The sequence below is a fragment of the Sphaerodactylus townsendi genome, linkage group LG08, assembly GCF_021028975.2.
Source record: "Sphaerodactylus townsendi isolate TG3544 linkage group LG08, MPM_Stown_v2.3, whole genome shotgun sequence".
NCBI lineage: Eukaryota > Metazoa > Chordata > Lepidosauria > Squamata > Sphaerodactylidae > Sphaerodactylus > Sphaerodactylus townsendi.
The window spans coordinates 18,735,210-18,755,836 of NC_059432.1; the positions used below are offsets into that span (position 1 = coordinate 18,735,210).

The 20,627-nt window shown below is 41.6% G+C and overlaps 1 protein-coding gene across 3 annotated transcripts in view; it reads right to left on the minus strand.

Annotated features, from left to right (window-relative positions):
• CCSER2 (coiled-coil serine rich protein 2) overlaps positions 1-20,627 on the minus strand; it is a 65,435-nt gene that overhangs the window by 4,512 nt on the left and 40,296 nt on the right. The window contains exons 7-11 of one of the 3 annotated variants that reach the window (XM_048505475.1): positions 19,339-19,416; positions 16,899-16,987; positions 16,103-16,201; positions 8,990-9,074; positions 3,782-3,821 (exon numbers count right to left, since the gene is read on the minus strand). In XM_048505475.1, coding sequence (XP_048361432.1) covers positions 3,782-3,821; positions 8,990-9,074; positions 16,103-16,201; positions 16,899-16,987; positions 19,339-19,416 — 391 coding nt within the window. The remainder of the gene's footprint in view (positions 1-3,781; positions 3,822-8,989; positions 9,075-16,102; positions 16,202-16,898; positions 16,988-19,338; positions 19,417-20,627) is intronic. The other 2 variants (XM_048505476.1, XM_048505474.1) reach the window with 2 other exon arrangements.

Sequence of the window (20,627 nt, forward strand, 5' to 3'; positions counted from 1 at the left end):
TTCCAAAGTGTGAGGTGTTGTACTTACCTCTGCTATCTGGGGTGTGAACCCCGCTTCAGTACCGCACCCCTTAACACTGTTGTGGAAAAGGAAGCATGGGGACACTAACCTACCTGCCTCACTGCAAGATATCTGCAGAAATTGATGAAGTAAAAAAAAAAAGAGGGAGAGGAAGAGGAGGAAGAGATGGGGAAAAAATCCTCCAATATACTGCATATTAAAAGTTGTACTCCATAGAACAAATCTTTGGCCATGACTTCAATTTGGTTATGCTTCCACACTGTGAAGGCCATGGAAATATTGTAATCTGCACATAACTGGTTAATAAAGAAACTTGAAACAAACTTGACCCAATATCACTGCCCCATAATTTATTAGGCTTTAAAAGGCTTAACGGCAATTACTATAGGAGTTTAGAAGGAACAGCTGAATGAAAACAAGATCGAAAACGATGATCGCTGTCTTGGGAAAATATCCAACCTGCCATAAGTGGTCACTTGATAGCTATGTCACTGACCAAGTCTGCAGTTCTAACTGTTTGAGGAGTCAGACAGATGCCCTCCAGCCTACCACCCAACCTGCCTCAATCTAAAAGTTCAGGCAGAGTCAGCTTTGCTAGTAGCTTTTCAGTTCCCAAACTGTACGCAGCAGAAATTTCTCCTAGTTGTCTTACAGGGCCAATATTCGGGGACAAAGATGGAAAAGATGAACATTCGGCAAAATGCCTAACAAAGACCCTGCCTACTATGTCAGCACATATGACAGCTAAGGTGCAATGCAAGCTGTCATTTATGTATGATTGTAAGCTTCGTGAAATGGAAGAGAATGTAATATTTGGAAAATGTTTAAGGATTTTGTCGGGCTCTCTCAATCCTCAAAATCTAAAAAGTCAACTACTGGGCCACCTACATCCTGCCAAAAAAAAACCTAAACTAAACCGAGAAGACATTTTTCTGCTCCAGATACAAAACGATTTGTTCCCATTTATTTCTTCATCAAAACAGACTTTTTAAAAAAGCAATTTGCACATAAGCTTTTTCACAGTGAAATTCTTTGTCATGACTATTCAGCATGGAGAGTCGGTATCAGAAGTTCTTCTGACCAAGTGATTTGCACCTATGGAGTCCAGGTGACTAAAATAATTTGTGTAACCAGAAGAAACGTTGCCAGTTGACTTCCAATATTTGCTAGTCAGAGAAAAAGAAATACTAACATTGCAGGTTGCAAACAATATGCACATGAACTCTGCTTTTAAATGCATCAAGTGTCTACCTGGATGAGCCATACTTGGCTTTGTTACATATGAATTTATTTTCTACTTATGTTTACTTGCTACAATTCAGGCTTCTCTACACTTTTCCACCAAAAGATGACAGTAGAATTGTATATTAATTCACCATTTCCTAGACCTTTGTTCTAGGATGCTCTGCTTGGGTCCTAGTGCCTGCCTAGTTCTGTCCCCAAGGCACTAGGACCCAAGAAGAACATTCCAGAACAAGAAAGTTCCAGGAAATGGTGGGTTATTATACAATTCCACTGTCATCTTTTGGGGGAGGGTATAATAACCTAGCAGATAAAGCACTAAATCAGGAAGAAGCTAGCTACACTGCATGTGTTAAATGGCACTGAACTTAGGACTTAACAGAGATGAGTTTGGGCCTTCACAGATATTTACATACATATATCTCACGAGAACAGCAGAAGTCTGTGAGCATTTTTTTGCAACCCTGGCAGCAAAGAAAACTTGCTCTACATCTATCAATCCCTTTACAACATAACAGAATGGCCTCCTATTTGTATCATCTGACCAATCCAGACCAGAGAAGAGTTTTTTCACTTGCTCGCTTCAATGTTTTCCCTTCTGCTATACTACGTGGTAGATATATCAATCTTGAAATGAGCAAAAGGGTGTGCTTGTGTGATGCAAACCAATTAGAAACATTATCTCACCAACTGTTCTGTTGTCCCAAATCGGCAAGTATTAGAATTAAATACTCTAGGTTGCTTTCTAGGATATCTAGTGAGCTAGATGAACCAAGCAGATTATTGTTTTTATTAAATAACGCTGATGCTACAATCTGCAAAATGGCTGCAAATTTTCTATTGGAAGTGTCCCATAAGCAATAGTATGTATGAATCAACTCTATTTGCTATATGTTACAAGTTTATATTTTGATGTGATTTTATATTGGTTATGCCAAATAAAGACTGAATGAATGAATTTTTTTTTGCCAGACACTGTGAAAATGAGGAATTGTTTATCTTCGAGTGTTAAGAGAGAACAGATGTGTCACTACTATGGCAGAAGGCATTTGGCCAGCTTACATCAACAGCTTACAAACTGATGGGGCAAGACTGCCCTTGCAGCAAGACATGGGAGCACCGTCGTGACTGAGTCTCCAAAACCTAAAGGCTGATCACCACAGCCATATCGGAATGGCTCTCTATGTCTTCATATTCCCTTTAACTCCAAGTTGGCTCAAGGAGCAGACAAAAGTAGTGCTAAGCCAGTAGCAGAGGAAAGAATCAGGTTGTGAACAACTTCAGGTAGCTATAAAAAATTAAGGCTAATGGCTTTTCCCCAGGGGATTTTGTCTCTCCCAAAAACACTAAGTTCACCTAGCTCAGGGGTAGGGAACCTGCGGCTCTCCAGATGTTCAGGAACTACAATTCCCATCAGCCCCTACCAGCATGGCCAATTGGCCATGCTGACAGAGGCTGATGGGAATTGTAGTTCCTGAACATCTGGAGAGCCGCAGGTTCCCTACCCCTGACCTAGCTCATGAGCAAACATTAAGTCCAGGCCTAGATGAACCCTGGCAGTGTGGGGGGAAAGCAAGCTGTGAAAAGGGAGGTTTTTGATTTACATCTCATTTTTGCCGTGAATCAACTAGGGGTGCTAGGCAAAGTCATGCTTTCAGCCTCAGCCCCCTTCCCAGGATTATTCACAAAGGGATAATACGAGACTACTTTACAAAGACAATGCAAGGATTAACAAGAATCTATATGAAGTACTTAGAAACACAGAATAGCAGAGCTTACAATAATCATTCTGCTATAAAATACCCGATGCCATGCAAGCTAGCAAGGCGATCACTACAAAACATTACAGACAGTGCAAGCAGACAGAGCGGTACAATTTTCGACTGCCAATATTTTCAGGGAGAGACATTTCCATAGCAGATGGATGCTTTCCAGAAGCACTGCCACCAGATTTCTCAAGATGCACTCGTTCCAAAGACCCAACACACCCTTGCCACGATTTAGCAGCATCCTGTGAAGACTGGTTTCTGCACAAACGGAGACGGGATGCTCCACAGCAGAAAAATAAATGATGAGGACCACCACTTAAAATATGTGTTGATCACTTCATAAGTTTAGCAAGCTCACATATAGCTTGATGTCATTCAGAAATATGTGGGGTGGGGGGGGGAACAACACAAGTGTGAAAGTGTGGCAATTATCTAGTTCGTAATAATATTAATAAGGTGATGGCCTTGATTTCATTAAGCGTTACAAAATACTGGCTGCTGTGGGGTTTTCGGGCTGCGTGGCTGTGGCGTGGTCAACAGACCATGGCCACTCTGCTTGAAAAACCCACAAGGGCCCGTTGATTCCAGCTGTGAAAGCCTTCAATAATACAACTACAAAATGCTTTGGAAGCAGGACGGAAACAAGACAACCGCATGCAACACTCTGACATGCGTGCACCATGCAGGGAGCGAGCACCCGTGGTGAAGTGGAAGGAGGAGACGGGGAGAAATCTGAAGTTGTACTGTACCACGCTTTATCATAGAAGTAATGGACTAACTCCTCAACTCCTTGCCCATAGCAAAATGGAAAGCAGAGACAAGAAAGAGACAAGGACAATGAGATCAGTGGACCAAGACAGAACAATGAGCAATTGCCATGACCAAAGAATAGTCTCTTCCATTTCCACAGAAGCATTGGCACCTGGGCACTCTTAAGTACGGTTTCCATTTCAGCAGAATATAGCATATTGTGTTAACAGCCCTAGATTTTGATGTCTTCTAGCAAATTCCTTAAGAGAACCAAAATTCCCTTGGAGACTAGTTTCTACTCACCTTCAGCAGGGCGTAAGAAGATACCCCATTTACAATTCCTTCCTACCACCCAGCCTCTTAGATCACTTCTGGTACTGAAATGAAATGAAACCTTTAATGGCATATGTGTTTACTCTCATATGCTGGAGCGTGTATATTTAGCTTGTGTCTGCCCACTGCATGATTCAAAACCACAAACAGCTCCTTTAGGGCTTTTAAAGCCACATTTCTATTAGTCAACTGCTGTGCCTCATCTTCAATAGCACTTGCAAAAGTTTCTACCCTGTAATGATGCAGATTCTAATCTACTTGCTTCCATCAGGAGCAATAGTGAGGAGGGGAAATGGGGAAAATATCTCCGTCTTCCTCTCCTGCTAGTGATGCTTCTGTTGAGGCAAGAGCAAAACAAGGCGAAACTCCCTCCCCTCACTTCAGCACCTGGGCCATGTGGGCTTGCTGTCTATGTGTGTCTTGTGACCTCTAGCATCAATTGTTCAAAGGTCTTTGGAGGTTGGTAGAGAAAGGGGGAGGCAGAAAAATCTGACAAACATTTTCCGCTGACACTTCACTAGATCTAACCCTGTGAAGAATTTCTGAAAAGACTATTGGGTTATGTCTCGAGAAAAGAAGACAGTTCAGCACTTAAGCTGTTCTCCCTGCAGAGACAGGATTTAAACTGGCACCCAGCTGGTTCCCAGGAAGTGATGAAAAACTATATCCTGTCTCCCTGAGAACGAGCTGGGAAACACCCATGCAGACGTCCTCCCCCTCCAGTAGAATGGTAGATGATGTAATATATATAAAAAAGACATACTGAAAATTCAAAAGCCTGGGCAGATCAGACAAAAGGCTTATCTAGTTTGACATTCTGTGAGTTGAACAGCCAAAAAGTTTCCTACTTCTGATCAAAAGGCAGATCTAGGCATTAATGCACAGGTGTCAAATTCGCATCCCTCCAGATGTTGGCAGAGGATGATGGGAACTGTAGTCCATAACATCTGGAGGGCCGTGAATTTGACACCTTTGCACTAATGGAAAAGCTGAGATGCAGAATTTGTTTTTCAAAGTCTTACTTCCTTCAGCACCCTCACGCCAAGTTAGAACATAAAATAATTCCTCTCTGGTAAGATTAAATCTATCCCCTCAAATACAATATGTCCAAGTGATACTCATGTTTATCAGACATTTAGCACATAGTATTAGAACACTGGAAACAGCTGGCTGTAAGGATCAGTTTATTTGTTCAGCTCTATCTTCAGTAACATAGTTTTGAATTTTCAGTTCAAAAGCGAAAGCACCAATCCCAGGAGCCAGTCTGCACTTCCTGCCAATTACTTCCAGAGCCTCTAATCGTATTTCCAGTGCCTGTAATAGTACTATGCAAATTTTCTGCAATCTAAGCCCAATCATTTCAGTTGGCTTGGACTGGAGTAATTACGTAGGACTGCGCTGTAAATCTGGCATTTAGCGAGCAATTTTATTTAGTGGGGCTTACTCTCAGGAAAGTGGCCCTGGCATTGCAACCCAAGCCAAGAATTAGTGCCCAACTAGTTCAAGCCTTTTTGCATGCAATGATTCATGAGTCCTGAACCGTCCCCCACCCATTTTCTGTCTGTCCACATTAGCCTATTCCAAATCCCTAGAAAAATAGATCATTTAGGCAAAGGGGGCATACTGAAAGACAATGTAGCCATCCTTGCAGTAGAAGAGTTTGGATGTATACCCCACCTTTCTCAAGGCAGCTTATAAACTCCTTTTCCTTCCCCACCCACAATAAACACCTTGTGAGGTAGGCAGGTAGGCAGTTCCAAAAAACGGTGACATGCCCAAGGTCAACCAGCAGGCTTCATGTGTAGCGGCGGAGGAGCAAATCCAATTTACTAGACAAGAATCTGCCACTCATGTGGAGGAGTAGGGAACCAAACCCAGTTTTCCACATTAGAGCCCACCGCCAGCGTGGTGTAATGGTTAAGAGCAGGTGAACTCTAATCGGGAGAACCAGGTTTAATTCCCCGCTCTGCCACTTATGGAGGCTTATCTGGTGAAGCAGATTCACTTGTGCACTCAAACATATGCCAGCTGGGTGACCTTGGGCTAGTCACAGTTCTTCGGAGCTCTCTCAGCCCCACCCACCTCACAGGGTGTTTGTTGTGAGGGGGGTAGGGAAAGGAGATTGTAAGCCACTTTGAGTCTCCTTACAGGGAGAGAAAGGGGGGAGGTATAAATCCAAGCTCTTCTTCTTCTTAACCACTACAGCACACTGGCTCAAAAGTAATAAGCTGTTTGTTCTGACTTCCTAGTACTGAAGAAGTCCAGGGATGCGAAAGAAGCTGTATGTTTCATTATCACCTGGAAGTTTTTCAGTGCTTGTTGGAACTGAAACTGTCTAGGAATAGTAGGTGTAATTTCCTTCGAAACAAAAACAAAACAACCACCTAGCACATTGATGTGCTGCCAGTTCTGAGACAGTGGTAACCAATTTCAGCCCACTTAAGTGCTATGGTTCTCAACCAAGCAACCACTGGCAACTGTCCTTTGAAAGGGCCTCAGTATCTCAGGCCTGCCCCTACTTTTAACAAAACCAACCCCTTTGATTTTCAGCATCAATCCACAATATTCAGCTTGCAACTCATTGGCAGTTTAGACAGAAAAAACCAAAGCACTGTTGGCTGTGGAGTTTCCCAACATCCAGCTAAAACCCACAGATTATCCCAGGGCAACCCTTCCCATTCAGTGAGATTAAGGGGAGAATAAAAACACAGCAGATGGGCAGAAAGAAGTCATCCTAATTTCCCATGTTTATGCAGATTAGAACAGGCACTTTCTTACAGTACAGCATATATTAACTAGCACAGATTGTGACACTGTCATGCAATATTCCAAAGACAAACGTTACATATATTTAAATGTAGCTGTGTCTCGTGTGCCCTTCCTTTACTATAGCATGGAACTTCTGCAAACAAATCTAACAAAACCAAAGTAGCAAAGAAAACGGGAAAACGCATAGGAAAAAATGAGTCCTCCCTACTTTAGGGCATAGAACAGTTTGCTGCTTGCGCAGTCTACTTTAACTTATTCCAAGAGAAGTTCTATCACAAGCAAAAACTTACTTAAGCAATCCCATAAGCTAGCAGGGCAGAGATGGACAGTTCTAATTTGCCTGTTTCTAAAATGGGGAAATCCTTCTGCTCCATGTCCAAGCAGGCAAAATCTGCGATTCTTGCAGAGTCAACTCTATTCTGTGCCCATTCTGTGCATCATGCTGTCCAGATTTCCTTCTACACTGGAGCGGCAGCCCTAGCCCCAGAACCAAAGTTAAAGGATCCCTCTGCAGACGTGTTCAGAGTCCAGTCTGACACATGGTGGCACATCATACACTCAAGTTAAAGCAACAAATTAGTTTGCTGCCGACTGGAAATGGCAGGTTCTGCTACTTCCATTTTCAAGGTGTACTCACTGAGTATCCAGCAGGAGGACCAAACAGCTGGCTACATCTGAAGACCTAGTTCAGTGGTGACGAACCTATGGCACGCGTGCCAGAGGTGGCACTCAGAGCCCTCTTTGTTGGCACGTGCACTGTCGCCCCAGTTTGGGCACTCGGCAGTGGCATAGCGCCAAGGGGGCGAGGGGTGCACGACACACTGGGCTTGCGCCCCTGAGGGGGTGTGGCAAGGGCGTACCAGGGGCATGGCGGGGGTGTTTCGAGGCATTCAGGGGGCATTCCAGGGCAGGGCAGGGGCTTGGCAAGGGGGCATGGCACATGCATGCCCCGGGCGCAGTTTCCCCTCGCTCTGCCCCTGGCACTCGGGTCTCTAAAAGGTTTGCTATCACTGACCTAGTTACTGTGCTTGTCGATACACTGAGAAATAATTCAAGTAAATGAATGCTGCCGTTTCTGTTAACTCATAAAAGAAAACTGTACATAACACACAGGATAAAAGATACCTGCTAGTGTTTTTTGCTACACCAGTTTTCCATACTTCGAATTCCATACTCTTTGTCAATCTTGAATTAATTTGGTATCATTTGAAATTTTAAACACTGTTTCTTTAGCTACTGAAAAAACTCATGCATGATAGCAAAGGTTTTTTTTAAAGAGTCTTCCATAGAACACTGTTTTGTATTTCAGCTTTAGAGTATTTTAAAACTGAATGAACTGACATAAGCAAATTAAAATGTTTGGCCAAACAAGGTGTTCAGTTGACGCTGCTCCTGCAATGTAATGTTAAGCTATTGACTCGAAAGATAAACACTTACCATTTTCCCACTATATAAGTACAGTACAAATCAGCAAATCTTTCTTCAATTTGTATACCAAAGAAAACTTGAAGGACCAAATTTTAGTTCAAGCAGTTGCTAGTTCGTAAGTAATATTAGTGAATCATGCATCTTTTGGAAAAGTCAGTTTTTCCTGAGCGTGTTGCATGTATCTCCAACTTCACCGCTTTCAAGATACATTGATATTTTTCTCCTCTTTGCTTTTCTTAAAACACAGCGAAAAGAAAAGCTTAATATTCCATGACAGCAACGCTTCACATACTGTTCTTAAGTATAACCACAAATCGTATTACGCAAATATATCTGCACAAGCACACACAAAGACAACATGAATGAGCACAACAGACACACACCGTTCGAAAAGCCACAGGAGGGTAAAAAAAAAGCAAGCAGGGCATATGTTGCAGGACAGGCGCGAAACCGGGTTTTCAGCTCAGTTTTAAGGTTTATTATGAAAGTGCTTTTGGCAAAGCAGTCAGCTGGAGTTATACAGGGAAGGAAGGGGGTGCTGAGGTTATGCCACATATCAGCGTGTGCCTTCTGGTTTTGCTCGGAAGAGAGGGATGCTACATGATGGACAGTGCGTGCAAAGGGGAGACCGCTACTGGAGCACAGGGGAGGGATATGAGTGAGGAGTTCAGACTCACTCTGTCTGCGCTGCGGTGGAACAGTCCGAGGGACGCCCTGGAGTGGGCCCTGCCAGGGAAAGAAGGAAGGAGCAGAATACCCACCCTGTGCAGAGAAAGAGATGGGGAGGGGGGAGAATAATAAAAAAAAGAGAACGGGGCGGAATAAACACCATCAAGCCAAATTGTTCCGTTTTCGTTAAAACACGACACATTCGAATACAGCCACCTCAAATTATTCGAAAAGGTAAGCAAGCCCATTCAAGCACACCTCTCCTTATTCTGGGCACAGTTCCTACTTCAATCCCGTTTTGTAAGAACTCCCTCCTGAAAGATATTTAAAGGGGGAAAAAATTGGCCTTCGGAATGTCAGATGCATTTGATGAATACGGCACCAAGGCAGCTAAGACAGGAACTGTGTTTGGATGTACAGTTGGGGTTGCCTGATTACCCGTCATCAAAATTGTGCCGCACTGTAAAATAAATTGGCCAATGCCTTCAAAGGAAACAAAAAAAGACTTCTATAAAAATCCACACATTCCAAAATCTGAAAAGGCCATCAAGTAATAAAAAAAAATCAAAAGATTACTAGGTTTGGCTTTCTGTTGCCTGAATATTGCAAGACATTTGGAAACTATATTAGCGGGCAGGGAGTCACATACGAAGCCCAGACATCTTTCATGTGGCCAATCAGTTCATTTAACAGCAGCCGTGCCGTCTTTCAGTCTCTGAGCTAAGCCACGTCTCTTGACTTTTTCCAGGATCACCCAAGTAATCACAGTGAAGTGATTTGCTTTTTGGACTTGTGACAAGACAAGAAGCAACCTGAGGAGTTATCCAGCATGGACACAGGATGATTTCTTTTTCAGGTGGTTTTTGACTATCAGTTACCAAAAAAACTGTTGTGTTGATTGGTCATGTAAATGATGCAGAAAGCACAATGGGGGGGGGCATCAGTCTAACTGGAAGCTACAGCTGAAGATGAAACGGTATACTTGCACAAGGAGCAATGGAAAAGTCTTCCAAGGTCTCTGTAGAAATTAAGAGCTGGATTTTAAATATATATATAAGTTCCTCATGTACACACACCAAATATGCTGACAGTTGAAGATAAGGGGCGTGTTTCTTTCAAACCACTGCCAATGTAAAAAAAAGCGAGATGGGAACATTCAACTGCTTTTAGTAAACCTGATGCAAAATTAAATGTTGAAGCATAAGCTGTGGAACTGCATGGAATTAAAAGGGTCTTTTTTCAATTAATTAAGCCTAAATTATCTTCTGAACCGTCACACAAAGGAGTTACTATACTCATTACGTAATGCTGGAAGACTCCAGTGAAGAAATGTTAACGCACTTGACTTCAGCCAACGCATTAGACATGCAAGAGGGACCGTGTTGTTTAAATTATACACCCATTTAAAATAGGCATTTCATTCCAAAGCTTAAGCCAGCTTCCACAGATTAAAAAGCAGCTAAAAGCCATTTCAATTTAATATCCTACACAGACGAAGCTGTGTGTATGCTTGTGTGTGTATGAAGTTCTGTCCTATTAAAACCAATTCATGGCAATCCCAGCACTGGATGTTCAAGGGAATAAAGAAGAATAGGTGGTTTGCCATTGTGTTCCTCTGCAGAGTCTTTATTGGTGATCTCCCTCCCAAGTGCTGGTCCTCCTTAGCTTTCAAGAGAGGACTATACCATGACATCTTCCTTCCCAACACAAAAGAATCTAGAAATATAACTGTCTCTGGTCACTCAATGGCAGGTGAAGTACTATTAAAGTATTAAAAGGTTGCTCAGTTTGGACTCCAGAAAGGCTGAGGGAATGTTCTGCAATTTATGGGTCAGCCCAAATGTCCTCTGCTTTGTGGACACGATCCTGATGATGACATATAAGGTCTCCATATAATGGAAGCCATCTGCTTCACCTAACATCCAGGTGGCAGTCATAACCAATCACAGACCTGGGCTTAAGAAACAGGGCGTGCTTTGCTAACTATATGCCACCACTACATTGGCAATGGGGGGAGGATTATAACTACATCCTTACAATTTTTTTCAAAATCACTGTATCAAAATATGCAAGCATCCATCCATAAATGCATGACTGCTTGTTAGCTAGCAATTGTGGACTAACTGAAATGGTCAGCAGCTACAGGTCACGGAGGAACAGAGGATTTGTTCAAGTATCAAGATGCCAAACTGAATTCTGCATCAACAAAGTTATCAAGTATGAACTCTCTGTAGAAGCTCTAACATGAGTAAACGGAGGCTATCGTACTTTGGTCACATCATGAGAAGACCAGCCTTACTGGAAAAGGTAAAGGAAAGGGATTACTTTTAAAATGTGTATCCTAAATGTTGCCTCTTCCAGGGCTTACAAATGTGCTAGAAAAATACAAAGAGCTGTTTTTCCCCCATTTAAAACCACAACAATAGCTCATCCATCTCTGTAGTAAAAAAATGTCTGGGGGGAAAGGCAACTGTTAGCCACATACCTAGTAGTAGCAAGATTAGGCAAAAGGCAAAATTATGTTGGAAAGGTATCAAGCTGCAAAGGTTGGTATTTGACTGTAATAAACTCTTCTTCTTTTTTCTGTGTTGGATGGGAACTGTATGGGAAAATATTTTCTCATCTGAAGCTGCCTGTGCGACATGTACCCATTACTGTAAGTCTCAGAAAGGCCAAAAACTCGATACACAAGCACAGCATTCAACAATGTCTGGAATTAGATGTGAAACGGTTGACACTTCTGACAGGGAACCAATCCATTGAACACTGCAAGCTCTGAAAAATAGATGGCACAGCGCAGTAAATCAGGCTCATAAAGATCTCCTCGTGAGGTTACCCATGCTAAGAATCATCCACCAGTGAGTACGCAGGAAAGGTCTATATTAGGGACGATTACCAAATCTAACACAGGGGCCCTTCACAGCCCTTCCAATTAGCAGATCAATCAAGTAAACAGATCCCATTTTTTCTGCAGTTTTGGCAAATCACAGATGCCAAAAAAGAAAACATTTCTAAGTCTACTGAGATGCCGTCACATTGTCTCTCTTTATTGACCATGGCAAATGCACTCCCCTGAATCCATTTACTAAGATTACTAACATCATGAGATCACCTCAGGACACCCCCACAGTGTTTCGAAAGCCTTCTCTTAAGTGGCAAAATTGCTTCCTTTACTCCTACAATAGAGCAGACATTTTTGCACTTAACAGGTGTTCAGAAGATATCTCTGCTGGGTGTGCGATCGTGGGCTCTGAGATCAACTTCTAAATGCTATAGGAGCACAGCTGTGTGATTTTGCAATGTAGGCAAGATTTTGTAAATGCTGCAAGGCTATACAAGTGGACTCCCCTGTAGTTCTTAGAGTTTTGTTTCCAGTCTATGCAAACATTGGGAATTTCAAATAGCAACATCACAACTCCCCCTCTACTTCTGGTGCTTGTCTGTCAAAGTCTGCAGACTTTGACGAGATATTTTTCCAATCAAAGCTCCAGTAGCGGAGAGGGATCTAATCCTAAAAGGAATGAAGTTGCAGGAATCTGCTCATGCCTAATTCATACTAGTCCACCCTTTTTAGGCTTCAGTTTCAAGGTTGCAGCAACCTCTACAGATGCTTACAATGCAATCCTAAGAGTTACTCCAGTCTAAACCCATTCATTTCAGAGGGCTTAGATTAGAATAACTTTGCATAAGATTGCACTACTAGTTGTACAAGGCAGGATCTGTAGTAAGAGGACTGCATGGTAAACACTAAATAATTCCTGAAGAACTACAAACTAACCCAGTTTCCTGCAGAACAATTTTTAAAAGGGTGAGCTTGTAACAAGAGTTCCCCGGAAAGTTGACATCTGAAACCAAAACACAACTGAAAAACTGGATGGTTTACACAGCGCTATATGATAGACACCATGATTGTTGATTTACATGATATGATGTTACAAGCAATGGTTACATACAACAAAAGCGTATTAAGCCTATGAAAAGGTGACAGCTGTATTTTCACTGATGTAGTCATCAGTTTGTCGCTTTCCTTTTTGATGGAGCCTTAATACAAAAAAGAACCGTTTTGGGTGGGTTTTAAAAATCTACTATTAACAATGGAGTAATTGAATGCTTACAATATAAAGCAGACATGTGCCAGCACTCCCACCTTTGTGTGATACCCTGATAGAGCTCTGAGTAACACTGAAAGTAATATACCATGGCTACTTTATGAATTTCCTTGCAGTGCTCTCTGTATGTTCACAGATATAGTTTTCCGTCTTCCATGGCAACACAGACCATCAGTCTCCACTGCTACTTTTACTTAACGTGAAGAATATTAAACATCTCCATTTTGATCCTATTTAGGACCTCATGCAGCTATCAAGCTGTACCATGTTTTGGTATTTTTTGGCGGCACTTGTACCACTGGTACCAATGACAACTTCCACTTTACTCCAGCACTTGCCTTCTCTAACCACCTCAGCTTTAAGCAAGCAGTGTTCTCAATTTAGTGAGGACCAAAGGAATATTATCAGACTTAATGAAAAGAGTGCTCCACCACCTCTGGGCTCTGCTAAAGCTGCCACCACCAGGCTCCAGAGTTCTGCAGTAGCAGCTACTGGGTCCTGCTCCAGCTGCCCAATGATAACTGCAATTTTTTTTTGGGGGGAGGGGTTTAAAACTCCTCTTTTAACTTTTAAAAAAACTTTTCAGGTTTTTCTGCAAACGTAGGTACCCCAAGTTTGCAGAAAAATCGGTTTTGGGCAAGTGTGGCCCTGTTCCATGAACTTTACACAGCTGCAGACCACACTTGGAAAAAAGATGTATAGGCTGGAATGCATGCACCATTTAAGATTTACGATAGCACAGACTAGGTTCAGACATCACAAGCAACTGCAAGGAAATTCTAGTCCTATAGGAACACAGCTTGCTTATGCATGCAGGCCTTGCTCCTTCTGGCGCAGAGTCATTATCTTGGCACATATAGGCAATAAACAAATCCCAATTCAGTGATGTTAAGCTGCGTTTGAATATTATGGTACATTTATTGTTGTCAGTTTACCTGATCACTCTGGGAAGGTTTGCCTCAAGGTCCACACCAGCAAAGAGGAGCAAGTCACGCACTTCAGCATAGCAGCAAACTGAGTTAGTGCACAACTTGCATTTCACGGCAGCTTGTTGTGTTCCGACTGATCTACTATAGCCTGTTAGGCCTACAATAAAACGGACTGGTTTCTAGATTTTTGTTCTTGAAACGGTTGGGCAATTCTTTAAATACCTAAAGGCATCACACCATTGCTGACTTTTCGTAAAATAGTTAATGGGGAGAATTAAAATAGAAAGTTAATGCGAAACTGCTCAGCGGTCAACTAGGCAGCGTTAATGCTTAAGGAGTGGGTGTCAAAATAATTTAAGAAGCAAAGACGAAATTTTCAGGCCCTGCTCCAAATTAGATAAAGGTCCTGCCTACTTGTCACATGCCAATAACCATGTTTTGGTGGCCTTAGGTCAGTCACTTTTAGCCTAACCCCCTTCAACCCTGAGTGATAGGTTAAAACTAAGAGAATTCCTACGCCACTCAGAAGTCCTTGGAGGGAAAATGAGATAAAGAACTAGATAAATCACAGAAGGACAAGTAATGCATTATTCTTTTCTTCAGCCTCACCAATTGGAATGGGCAGGAAAGCATAATAGTAGGTGGAGTCAGAAGCAGCGCAGGCCAGGTTGGGGTGGGACAAAAAACACTTGAGAAAGCTCAATGTATTGTCGAAGGCTTTCACGGCCGGATTCAACTCGTCGTTGTGGGTTTTTCGGGCTGTGCGGCCGTGGTCTGGTAGATTTTGTGCCTAACGTTTCATCTGCATCTGTGGCTGGCATCTTCAGAGGGGTATCACAGAAGGAAGTCTGTTACACATACCTTTAGGAACAAGATCTACCAAACCACGGTCACACAGCCCGGAAAACCCACAACAACCACTTGAAAGCATTCACATGGGTTTCTAGGAGAACTTTTATCCAGACATTTGATATGGATGATGACAAAACTCCCATTTGACTATATTCTCCCTGAATTTTTGAGTTTCATATCACCATATTGACATACAATGTCAGAATCTGCCGTTCTTGTTAAGTATTACTGCAATAAGTGCTGTAAATAAGGCAGACTCGCACAGGAAAGAGGAAGTCATTACACTTTAAGAACTAGGAAACGTGAAGGGTACTATAGAATTTTTTATGAAGTAACAAGGCTCATATAGAATTAATTCAGGACAATATTCAAAAACAGATTACAATTTAAATTTAAATTGGAACTTTATCTGGGTTTATATTTTTTTTGCCTTAACCATATCATACACTTTTTGATAAAGTGATTTAAAATGCCACTGATATTGCACGTTGCCATCTATTTGCAGGCAAAGATTTGAAAATTCCCAAATACAGATTCCCACAAATAATGTGCAATGAGGTTCTCAGCTCAAAGTCTTCTGCCGCAGACAGATTCTAGTCAGCTGCCGAGAAGGGGGCGGGGGGGGCAGATCCGTGTAGCATAAGAACTTGTCTAGAAGAAAACTAATGGCTGGTGATTTCTTGTCACCATCCACAAAGCTTAAAAAGAAATAAGCAGTCACTAACATCCATTCCGAAACTTACATTAAGGCAGCCAAGGCATGAAAAAATAATCTTGTAAAAAGAACAATAGTATTGGCAAAATGTTTTCACAAATTTTGCAAAGAGTATTTAGCCAGAACAAGTTAAATATATAGTTTTCCTTACATTTATTAAAAAAACAGTAAAATAATTTTTGGATTCTGGCACGTCTGCAACTCCATGCTGAAATCATACCAAAATTCAATCATTTCTGGATTTTGATGGCACTTTTAATAGGATGGCTACTTAGGAATCAGAAAGGACTCAGATGAGAGATCCTACTAATGTTATGTTTATAAAAGAGGAGGAAAACACATGAACACACAACAGACACCAATCTTCTCCAATTCAGCCAAATGATGGAACAACGGGGTAAACACATCTTTTTGTATAGATTTTTAAAGTCCAAAGTAATAAGGCAAAATGAACAGAAGTGAATGGATCCAAATAAGCAGCCACTGTATATAAAGAAATGTGGATCAACTACTCACAGCAATTCTCCTTGAGACGGTCTGTGTGTATTTGTCAACAAACATACTCCCAGCCGTTTCAGATTTCTGGTTATTTTTGTTGCAGTCACACCTAAGGGACTTCAAACATATAGAAAGCACAGAGGATTGGGTGAAGATAGATAAGCTGTATCTACAACAAACAGATTTGTTGCTTGGTAATGCAGTTTAAAGGCTGATTTACATGAAGTAGCTTAGAAGTAGTTACTTGTGTACGATTTACATATTAACAGTAGTGTATGTTTCTGGTACTTACACACCAAGTACGGAAATATCAATACTTCCCAGATTATCAACATCAAAGATTGCCAAACAGTTCACAACTGCTTTAAAACCTTTTCCAGTGTTTTAAATTAAACTGTACTATTGCTAATCTTTGAATGTGTTAGCCATTTACAGAAGCACAAACACTACATATTTTTATAATAGCATGGTTTCCCTATACAAATCTCCTGCACACATGTACATCACAGGCCAGCTAACAAAAGTTGTCACAGACCAATTTAGGAGTTCTGTTTCCTCATGTGAGCTCCAATTCACTTTGCTGCTCCTACAAAATAACTCTCCAATTCATTGAAATATATGTATATAAAATTTGTGTAATTCTGAATCTAGTCCAATGCCAGCACGGATTCATAATCCCACAGCATAAAGGTGTTCAGCTCCTTTTACAAATTACAGGTTGGGTGCATACTTGAAGTCTAACTGCCCCCTATTCAAAAGGAATTCCCTAAAATTGTTCTAGTGATCACATTTTCTGCAGACCTAACATACTTACAAGCCGATGCTCAAGTCGTCTGATTGTTTCATCTTTTTTCTTTAAATCTTCTTTAAGCTGTGTGATCTCACTCAACAAATCATCAGTCTAGTGTAAAATACAAAAGGAGACTAACTTCTACAGTCTTGTTTAGTGAAATGTTTAATCTAATTACTTAAGAGGAAAAAAACCTGGTTTTTGGCAAAAATGTTTTCCATTATTCTTTGAAACTAACTCCGTTTGAACTATTCGGTTTCACTGTGTTTTCATTACCAAATGACAAAAAGAATGAGAAACTGCAGAGCTTGCTACAAGATACAATGACAACTTGCCAAGTTATCTTATTTTACCTATTCCTCATTTTGTACACATTAAATGCCTTTATTTCCAGTGATTTCATCATCGTTAAGATTCTATAGCAATTCTGTAAATGCATACACATAACTGGGTTTCATTTAGCAAAAAAAAGTGAACTACCCCTTAAAATATCCAGAGAGTCCCCTGTTGCTATTCATTGCTTAAAGCTTAACTAACTTAATTACCTTAGCTTTTCTGAAACTGAACTTAATTTTTCATCTTTCTGGCTCTGGTTTATCCCATCTGTGTCTATCTGGCGCTAGCATTATTCCTTATTACTCTTGGAATGAAAGCATTTGGTCCTTATAGTTCCTCTCTTGCATTCTATGGCTAAATTTTAAGAAACCAATAATATAAAATTCAGTCCTTTTTTTAACTTGATTTATTATTTAGTCCATTTTCACCTGAATGACTGTGATGCCTGGAAAACCAGTCTTTCATTCAGATTCCTGGCACTTTCTCTGCTAAGAAATGTGATTATATTAATACCTTCACTGCCACTTGCCCTTCCGGTATCCAGTTTAAAACTGTCAGCATGCAAAAATTCTTTACATCCACTTTCATTATTTCCATTTGACCCTTTGTAAAGCCCAAAAATCTGTTTTTAACTCTTTCACAACCTCTTTAGCAATTTCCTTTGACTGAAAAGCATTACCTGCCGAATCTGACTGATGAGATCTTTGTTGGCTTCTAGAGACCCCAATATGACATCATCAGAATTTTTCTAGTTATATTAATTTTTTTAAATTTGATTGGCCATGGTTTTCTCCCCCCCCCCCCTCTTTTTATATTGTTCTGCAGTTTAAATAATAAGCCCTTGGGACAACTTCTCTTATCAACTAAATACCGTGCACAAACATAGAATCTGATATCCGTGAACATTACACACAGCAAACTTATTAAATGGAATTTTAGTGTAAAACTTCCCTTGCAATTGTTGAATGACAATGGATAAACAGACTGTATAACAGAAATGTACACAAAATGCACTGGCTCCCGGTTGAATTCCGAATCATCTTCAAGGTGTGGGTTTTGACCTTCAAGGCATTACGCGGCCTGGGACCCCCGTACCTTCGGGACTGCATCACCCCGTACGTCCCTACTCGGCCTCTGCATTCAGCAGAGGCCAATCTGCTGGTGGTCCCCGGCCCCTCAGTGATGCGGCTGGCCTCCACACGGGCCAGGACTTTTACAGCACTGGCCCCGGCCTGGTGGAACACCCTCCCTCCAACTGTCCGGGGCCCTGCGGGACCTCGGTGAATTCTACAGGGGCTGTAAGACTGTGTTGTTCCACCGGGCCTTCGGAGTGCCCAGCTGCTGATATGGTGCCCCCGCACGGCTCTTTGCCTTGGTGCTGTTACATCAGGGTCCCCTCATATTGAGGGGCCCACCGCCCCCCTTATTGGGGTAGGTTTTAATTGGGGTTTCTGGACACCTCTTGTTTATTTATTTATTAATTGTTATCCGCTGTTTTATATGAGTTTTTAGGTTGTTTTATTGATAATTATGGGATGGAGCTTATGTATTTGTATTTTGTGTATGACCTGCTCCTGCTTGATGTTTGAATTGTGTTGTTCACAGCCTGGAGCCCTTTCGGGATCGGGCGGTATAGAAATTGAATGAATGAATGAATGAATGAATGAATGAATGAATGAATGAATGAATGAATGAACGAACGAACGAACGAATAACATTTGAATGAATACAGAAGGTTTGATCTTATGAACTGACAGTTCAAGGAACCTGGGGAGGAAACAGTCTAAGACCCATAAGAAGATAGATCTATGGATCTAAAAATCCACACACACAGACTGCCATATAGCATAGAAGGCTGCAGCGAGGAACAGAAATGGGCTGATCACATGGACCCACTGGGAAGCAGAAGGCATGAACAGTGATCCGCCACGAGATCCTTGAGCTGATAGCTCATAGGATCCAACCCAGTTTTGTCCACTGTGGTCCACCTCTTCCACACTACGTACTACAAAAACGCCCTCCAAGGAATTTTAACTACGCAGGTTCCCTTTTGGCTCTCGCGTGGAATGCCGGTAATCTAGGAGGTTCTTGCCTCCTGGCTACAAGCACAGCTTTCAGCTTCTATCTTTACATATTGGTTCAGGCTCCTGGTGATCTGGGCTTGGAGGCACAGAAAGAGTGATGTTGTGGAGTGACACATTTTCTACTGGGGTCTACAAAGAGAGGAAAGCTTCAATTCCATTTATTAGCCATGGCTTACACAATAAAGTCAACGCTTGAATTAATACTTCATAACGAATTCTTTCCAATGGGTGCTAGCTTAATCAGTTAGGAGAGCTACACTGAGTTCAATTATTTGAAGGCCTGGGTCAGCATTTCTGTTTCCAACACAGAAATATAAAACCAACTACAAAAATCTCCCAATAATAAAACAAACAAAAGCACACAGGGGACAAGGACAGACCCCTTATTCCTGATGGGTTGGGGTATTTTTTTGCAATTTAAGGATTGAGGTGTTCCAGTTCAGTCTTAAATAAGCTGATCCAATAAATCTGTCAGTAGAGCAAACCGCCTGTGGCTCCTCATAGCCCAGATGTAAAGTTGTTCTACAGGAGCATGCAAGATGGTTTATTTTCATTGTCGTTTTCAGAGGGTAGCTGTGTTGATCCACAAAGGAACAGCTAGATTCAAGGCAAGCAACACCTTAAAGACCAACAAGATTTTCAGGGTATAATAGAGTCAAAGCTCCCACCAACAACAACATCACTGTCCAGTTAAATACAATCTGCAACTGAAACTAAAAGCTAATCCACACAGTTAAAAACACCACCAGATTGTGGGGGGAAGGAGGTGTTAATCTGCGATTGTAACATATTATGGGGGGAGGGGTTAAGAAAACTGATCTTGTAAGTTATCCTGAGCAATGGGAAAGGAAACAAACAAAACAAACAAAATGAGGGGAAAATATTGAACATAGAGCAGTGGTTCTCAACCTTCCTAATGCCGCGACCCTTTAATACAGTTCCTCATGTTATGGTGATCCCCAACCCTAACATTTATCCATTTTACAGATGGAGAATACTGATGCAGAGAGTCTTAGGTGACCCCTGTGAAAGGGTCGTTCGGCCCCCAAAGGAGTCCCGACCCCCAGGTTGAGAACCACTGACATAGAGAGTTATTGGGAAAGTAGAAACGTGACGAACCCTTTTCTATTTCCTTCTTTCTAATAAGTCAGTTACATGTTTGGAAGGATCAAACAAAGCCTTGAAACATGTCAAGTTTTCTATGTGCAGACAATTTACTTCATAAATCAGTGCACATTCATGCAATCTACTGGTACAGTCCAAACAAATGTATACCACATGCTCCTGTCCAGATAGCAACCACATGTGTGTTGAATCAGGCTTCTGCATACAC